This window comes from Epinephelus lanceolatus, chromosome 15 (assembly GCF_041903045.1).
Source record: "Epinephelus lanceolatus isolate andai-2023 chromosome 15, ASM4190304v1, whole genome shotgun sequence".
NCBI lineage: Eukaryota > Metazoa > Chordata > Actinopteri > Perciformes > Serranidae > Epinephelus > Epinephelus lanceolatus.
Window position 1 is genome coordinate 19,767,950 of NC_135748.1, and position 8,000 is coordinate 19,775,949.

The 8,000-nt window shown below is 42.1% G+C and overlaps 1 protein-coding gene across 1 annotated transcript; it reads right to left on the reverse strand.

The window, feature by feature from the left end:
- Positions 1 to 944: 944 nt before the first annotated feature.
- Positions 945 to 7,770, reverse strand: exd1 (exonuclease 3'-5' domain containing 1). The gene is made up of 11 exons (XM_033643385.2): positions 6,912 to 7,770; positions 6,698 to 6,766; positions 6,560 to 6,593; positions 6,397 to 6,461; positions 6,189 to 6,262; positions 5,266 to 5,352; positions 5,053 to 5,157; positions 4,884 to 4,964; positions 4,647 to 4,790; positions 4,366 to 4,557; positions 945 to 2,333 (listed from the first exon to the last, which is right to left on the reverse strand). The coding sequence occupies exons 1-11, from the start codon at positions 7,039 to 7,041 to the stop codon at positions 1,626 to 1,628; spliced, it is 1,689 nt and encodes a 562-aa protein (XP_033499276.2). The 5' UTR covers positions 7,042 to 7,770; the 3' UTR covers positions 945 to 1,625.
- Positions 7,771 to 8,000: the final 230 nt, after the last annotated feature.

The window sequence follows — 8,000 nt, forward strand, 5'->3', positions numbered from 1 at the left end:
GCTGAAGGTGCAGTCATCTTTCCCCTCTGAAGGACACAACACTGTCTGAAGTTTGGGAGCAGGGGGAGTAGCGGGGGAAGGAGGGAGGAAGCGGTGACTACCGTGTGACAAGCGCCCTGTTCCTTCCTCCCAGGCCTGAGAAACAGGAAGTGCTGCACATAAGGCATTATTGTGACGGAGAGGAAATGCAAGGTCCTCTAAAATAAGATCCCCAATCTGGTTGTCAATGACAGGAGCCTGTCCTCCACGGCCCCACAGAGGCCTGCCCCCCCCTCAACATACACACACATCACCCCCCCTCCACAACTTCACTGTTGAGTGATATATAAAACAAACTTCCATTCTGTAGCCAAGCAAGTTGATGCATTTAAAGCCGTGGGAAGGTACTAACTTTCTTAAGATCTGAGTGCAGCAGCTAAGAGATAACAACAAGTGAATCAGCTTTGAGATCATGTGTTAAACCTTTTGTTCCCTGCTGAACCCACCCACGTACAGACTGAGCAACAACAGCATTTCAAAGGGTTAAAGGAGACATATGGGTAGGATCCACCCTGTTTGTATTTAGCAGAAGCTGAGGAGGAGCTGGTTGCTAAGAGAGATGCAAGGCTTTGTGCCGGGCTGCCTCCCAGTTAATTAAAATCCTACTTTATCTGTTTCACGCTTTCAATTAGAAAGCTCTGGAAAGGGCCCAAGCCTCTGCATGTAGATAACCACAGCAATAAGATGTGATTAATACGGGGGGCCCATTTGCGCTGTACCAATGTCCTGCTGTTGTGTCCGTGCCTCGTTTTGATCCCAGGCACCAACCTCTGATGATCCAGGCAAAAATGGCGGTGCAGTGCCTCTCTGCAAAGTCTGCAAGGCACCTCAAGCAGCAAATTAGATGGATAAGATCTGCTTTTGTAGGACATGGCAGGTGTTGGCCACCTGTGATCATGTACATCTGAACTGCAGCAATCGCTGAGGCTGCAGAGTCAGTATCACTGTTCAGCCTGTGCCAAGTGTAATGGTTTTCTTTGGTCATCTGTCATCAAAAGAAGTGTCTGCTAGCAATGTTTTTGCTCAATTAAGAGCAGATCCATCAATGCCCGTCTCTGCTTTTCACAATCAATTAACTGCAGCACAGAAGCCAAGCTGTACCGGCCATAAATCACACTAAGCTTAGCACATTAAGGTTTAACAGGCATGTGGAGCTGTTTTTGGTTCGAGTTTGTTGCAACAGACACGGCTGTTATTTCTTATCATTTTCTGCATGACTTAAATAACAACAATTACAAATGGCTTGAATTTTTGAATCATACAATCTATGTACATATCAGTTAAGAGTACAATTAATTATCACTCAGTCAAAACAGAATTAAGATAGAGAGGCAAACCCCCTTATGAAATACAACACAAATAAAAGAATGGGTATACAATGCAAAAATATTTGAGTAAACTGGCATGCAGCATCCAGACAACTAAATCACTTTACTTTAAAGACTTTTACAGTCACTTGGTATCTAACAAACCTCTGCACTAAACAGAATATTTACTGCCATCTACTGGTCACTGTAGGAAATCACAAACAATGGAACTGCAAACATCTGTAACACATGTCCTTATACAGCTTTACAACACTTACTTTAATATCTGAAAGATCTGAATGACTGCATGAGTGAAGATGAAGGGAACTCATGGTCCCCTGTCTTGCCAAAAGTGTCAGGTGTCAGTGGCAGGTCATTATCACTTGGGCCAGCAGGCTGCGGCATCACTTCTTGGGTAAGTGTATGGTTTGGGAATGAAGGAGACATCCCCATCCAACCAGGAGTTTTCATTTCCGCCGTGATCTCTTTGGAGAGCTGATTGTGTAACATCTGAAGAAGGAAGCCTCTTCCAGCAGGTGAGGCCGGGATGGATGACTGCTCTTTCCCAGAGGGCCTTCCTCTACCCATTGTGTCCATTAGTACCTGTGTACACCCCCTGCCTACACCTACAGACAGTGGACTGGTGACTGACTGGACTGAATCCTGAGCTGCTGGGTCAGGGGAGGCATGGGCATCCACAGACGAAACAGTGGTGACTCTTGGGGGGCTCATGGGTGGCTTGTGAAGGAGTGGGTCCACTTGTGTTGAGGAAGGTGATTCCTCAGTGTCAGGTTCAAAAGATTCCTGCTGTGTCTGGCTCTGTTCCTCTGCTGCAGGTGAGGTCTGAGATGGGGGCTGATTTCGGGGGTTGAAACGATCCAGCAGACCACTCTCTGTGACAGGATAGCGGTCAGCGGCCCACTCCTGCCGCTCATGACGCATTTGCTCCAGCCCCCTGAGTTCTTTAGGCAACTCCAACACACTCTCCTGAGGATGCAGAGAAGTAGACCGTTTACCAGCTTCTAAACTACTATAATTACTATTATGAAAACAGATGGTTTTCGTCTTCATTTCAGACACCACACGACAGTTGAATTAAATATTGAGATACTGACCACAAAGTGCCTATAAATGTGTGTTCACATTTTTCAAATTTGTCTTGGGAAAAAAAAAAAAAAAACCTCACATGTCTATATGTAAATTCAAATAGCTTTTGGTCGCTGCTATTGTTCCTTCTGTCCCTTCTGACTAAGAAAAGATCTGTTCATAACACAATTTCAATCTAAGAGATGACAGACAAAATCCACAGTTCTTATTAACTGAAAAAAGAAAGCTGCAGCTAATATAAGACTTTAGCAGTCAAATCAAATGACTATCAAAGTTTTTAGCAGGAAATTCCCCACATTCCCTACACCACAGGTCGGTAAGAAAACACTGTCAGGGTAAACAAACACAAGCAGTTTTGTACTAAAAAAAGACTTATTTGACAGATATCCACCTGCTTCGACTTACTGAACTGCTGAAATATATTTTTACACAGAATGAGAACTGGATTTTGTCCTCCAACACTTACACTGGGATCCTATCAGGAATGGAGCTCTTGGCAGCCAGTATCAACAGAAGGAACATTTGCAGTGAAAAAACTGTTTCGATGAGCATATTGACATGAGTAATGTATTAAGATCCACATGAAATAATATGTGAACATACCTTTTAAAAGAGCTTCAGCGAAATTTTTTTTAAAGCAATATACAAAATGGCACAGTTCAGGGTCACCTGAATAATCTTGGTGAGGAAAAGAAGACACATACGCAGCTGCACAGAAATTCACATATTCTGTTTTTTGAATCCAGTGTATGAAACAAATGTGTTGGTTCATGTGATTGGGGCTGAAAATACTGATAAAAAGAAACTCTGGATTGAATGAAAAGAAGAAGCGGAGCAGTGGAACACACACAGCCAATAAGCAGAAGCCTGTTAGATACAGAGATGAGTTTTGCTTTAACGTGATTGGTGGCGAGCAAGTTAACATTTTCAATATAGAATAAAGACTTGTAATAGGCAACGCATCATTTATTTGTCCACCAAAGACAAATTGTGCCAAATTTAGCAATCTAAGGCCTGGTCCATATAGACACAGGTATTAATGTAAACAGGCGTTTCCTTCCTTTGTTCTCAAAAAAATTCCCATCCACACACACCACACACTCCCATCCAAATCTCTGCATATAACTTTAATAACTGTGACCCAAAGCCAAGCAAGGGAGAAGATGTTAGCCAATCAGCAGCCTAAAAAGCTATTGCTGTAAGGCTACCTGTAGCAGTGACCTCTGTAGCACATTCTGACACCACTGTTCCTCAATATACAGGAAAAGTATGTGTACATTTATGTGTAAACAAATAACAACTCACTTAATAAAAGTTAATATTTACTCACTGTGTATGTAACATCATAACTCCCGACTCATAGCCACTGCAAAAACACTAACTTTTTCATGCATGAGTGTGCAGGCAAATTGACCCACACCCAGGCTGCTCAGGATCTCCAGTGCACTCAAAAGCATTTCTCTCATTCAGCACAGTGAGATGATATCCTGCAAGCGCAAGTGTGTGTAAGGTTCGGACACAACAGCCATGGACTTGTACCAGACACGCATGCGGTTCCATCCATGAAAGCGTTTGTGTGTGAAAAACAGAGAAAGAGGGAGAGCCGTTGATGACAACAGTTGCTGGTTAGCGTCACATGCTGACCTAAACCCCTCCCATTTTCTTCAAGGTATCTTAGTAACAAGTATACCGACTAGCACTTCTGGTGCTGACTAATCAGACCTTTACAAAAAGGTTTGTTTTTAGTGACCTAATACACAGTTTAAATCTGGAAGAAAGGTCAAAAGGCATAAATAAAAGCTGTGTTAACAAAAAGAGAAAATGTGCGCATTTGTGTCATTATAATAGATTTGTAGATGGAGCAACATTTGGAAAAGTAATTAAAAAAAACCAACTGTTGTGAATTACCCACCATGCTGACATGCTCTAATTCACCAGGTTCGTAGTGGCTGCTGTTTAGGTATGAATCCACCAGAGCCACGTAGTCTGTCATGAGCGTATCCAGCAGCACCAGTCTGAGAGGCTGAAGGTGGATCACTGACAAAGCCATCACCTTAAGCAGCGGTACAGGGCAGGGGCGCTTTTGCCAGATCTGCCTTTCTTCCTGTAAACACACATACCAGTGGTGACAGCACATATCGATGCAACTATACGGTATATAAACTCATCTGAGATGAGACTGGTGTACTGTACCTTGGTGAGCTGTGACTTCATCTGAAGAGTTAAGAGCTGGGAGGAGGGCACCTTCAGATGCAGACTCACCACCTCCTGCAGAGTGCTGACTCTGTCGGGAAGGAGACCTCCTGTCTCAGAGTAGAAGCACATGACATCTGCCACCTAAAACACATGCAGAGAGAAAAGCAGGAAATTAGTGAGCTCAACCAAGCATACGGGAGAGAAAGTAGGCCACCATTCATACTGCACATGTACCTGTGTATCAAAGACGTTGGTTAGCTTTACTCCAAACTGAGCAGTCAGACATCCAGCAATGGCTCTGCAGTCATGAATGACCTGTACAAAATGTACAATCAACACAGCTGTTATGGTAATTATCATCACTGTAACTGAACAGTATTTCCAGTCTGTTTACACTGCTCACCTTCAGTATGTGCTTGCTTTCCAGGATCATGGAAAGACCATTCTTAAAGGCCCGAGCTCCAAGTAACAGCACATCAAACAGGTACACCTTGTTATTAGTGGCAATCTAGATGAATGAGGAGCTGCTTTGAGTTATTCTTTTTTTTCTTGTGATGTAGGACAAAAGAAGGAGTGATGGAAGGACTCAAAGAGGCAGGAATGCAGAACTTCTCACCTGCAGCCAACACAGTCTCCCATGCTTGTATACCTCAATGCCATCAGCTCCCACACCTATCACACGTTGCTTCTTGATGTGCATCACCTGTTGGATAAGAACTCAAGATATGAGAGTTTTTGAGACGACAGGTCTCAGTACAGATATCTCCACTATTATACGCTGTCCACATACACCAATCAGCCAAAACATTTAAACCACTGGCAGGTGAAGTGGATAACATTATCATCTTGTTACAATGCAATGTTCTGCTAGGAAACCTTGACCCTGGCATTCATGTGGATGCCACTTGACACATTTTACCTATCAAAACTCTGCAGCAGACTAACTGTACCTCATCATCGCAACAGTACTCCCCGATGTCAGTGCCCCCCCCCCCCCAGCAGGACAGTGCACCATGCTGTACTGCAAAAACTGTTCAGAAAGAACATGACAAAGAGCTGAAGACATTGACGTGGCCTCAAAATTCCCCAGATCCAGATCTGGCTGAACATTCATGGGATGTGCCAATTCCCCAGAGGTATCCTCGATTCACGGGGGGCCTCTTTGGATCGGACTTGGCTCTAACCTGTCGAGGCATGGATGCAGGATCACTGGGAAGTGTCACTGGGTATGGTGTCTGGCACCAGGGCTTGGATCCTTTGAGTCCTGAAGGTTGTGAGGTGGTGAATCAGCTCAGATCAGATACTTGGTACTTGGTCTGCAATGCTGTTTGGGTGGGTGAGGTGTGTCAGGTGGCATCCACATGAATGCAAGGACCCCAAGTTTCCCAGCAGAACATTGCATTATAATGAGATGAGTAATGTCATTCACTTCATCTGTCAGCAGTCTGAATGTTGTGGCTGATTGCTGTATATATGCATACCCAAAAAATTGTCATTTAAGGGATTTCTGCAACAGAAAAGTAACTTAAATCGACTTACAGCAGATCCAAACTTCTCATGAAACTCATCAATCACTACAAAGTTGATATACTCCTCTTCATCTTCATCATCATCTATTAAAAAAGAAGATCTTCAATAGTGATTTATGATTTTCCATCTGCAAGACATGAATTTAAAGCTGGCGGTACGCTGAATTTTGAGTGTGAATATAGCTTGAGCAAAAACACAAAATTATTATCATACTCACCCAATGTGATGGCCTTCCTGTATGGCTGAAACTTTTCCACATTCAAGTGCTCCTCGTCATGAACACTTATGTGCAACACATTGCAAGTCTCAGTTTATGGCCAAGTCAGTACCACCCCAGTGTGAAGCTACAAATGATGACACCTTGCTTGTGAATTACTTACCCACTGTCAGTTTTTGCTTCATTGGTAAATTCCACTGTTAGTAAAATTACACAAAACGACATGTCAGACGTCAAAAAGCATCTTTTACTTTTCAGTACAGCCTTCACTTTTCAGATATCGCTTGTCAAGTGAACTCACCATTCAGAATGTCATGACCGAAGAACATTTTAGAGCCAGGGATTTTACAGCCATTACTGCCACTAACAACTGAAACAATACACGCAAGGTTACAAAGATTTGTTTTAGTTAGGAATAGTAAAATGTTTTTAGCCTACTGGTAGCAAATAACTTTAGCCGGAACAAACCGTGTTAACTGCTCACAGTTATGCTAACCAGACAAAATGTTTCTAACCGTCCGCCAAAACCAACGTCTTGTTGGGGCTGATTCGCTGAACGACGCCGAGGTAAGATGAAGTCTTGAGCGTCAGTTTGATGCGTTTTCCCTTGAGGATATTCAGGAACTGAACGTCGTCCAAATCCATTTTGAAGTCATCTAATTTTTTAAGTTGTTTTAGGGGATAAAAGACAGTAAAGCTGCTAGTTTAGAAACACCAGACTTGTCCATTAGCCACGATGTAACAACTAGCTAGGGGCGCTAACGGTACAGTCACGAGCTGCATATCAAAGTGATGCGTTCTTCTTCTACTGTGTTTTTTAAAACGACTTACAACCGTTACTTGTAAGGTCAATGTTGCGTTCATAAGCACCTCGTTAATTTCAATGCTAATTTCCATTTCCTGAGCTAAAACTAAAAAAAACCCACAGATGTAAAGGGTGTTAACCTTAATATTAGTCTAAAAAGCAATGTCTGTAATATCTACTAGTATACTTCCTGCTATACAAACTGTACATCGGCATATTTGTTTTGTGTAATGCTACCAAGTAAAATAAAAATAATAAAAAAAATGCCCGATTTTGAAGATATATTCAAATACATTTTTCCATTGTTAACTTAAATATTGTTCTGTTTGATTATTATATTTGAAGATTGTTTTCTCTGAATATAATTCTTATCTTTTTGTTTACTATGGGTAATTTGAATGCTTGAATATCCTTTGTTTGTGATATTTTCAGTGGTGTTATGCACATATTATGTCTGTCTGTCTGACTGAAGGCCCTCCGACACTGCTGTGAAGCATTATGACATTATGAGCTGTATTTAAGCACTGTGTATCTTTGTGATTTTTATGTCTTGAGAAAGGTCCTTAAGAAGGAAAGTGTAACCTGTTTTAAAGAAATTAATGCAAAGGTAAAGAAGTGTGTGTGGGAATCACAGTTTTTCATTGAGCTGACTTCAAAGCCCCCCATGGAATAAAAACGAGACTTTGGCAGGTAGCAACATCTGCGGCATGACAGGATCAAAATGACATTTGATGGTAATCTGCTGCTATCATTATGTTTTTAAAATAAAGACATATGAGTTGAATTTCTGCATTACAAA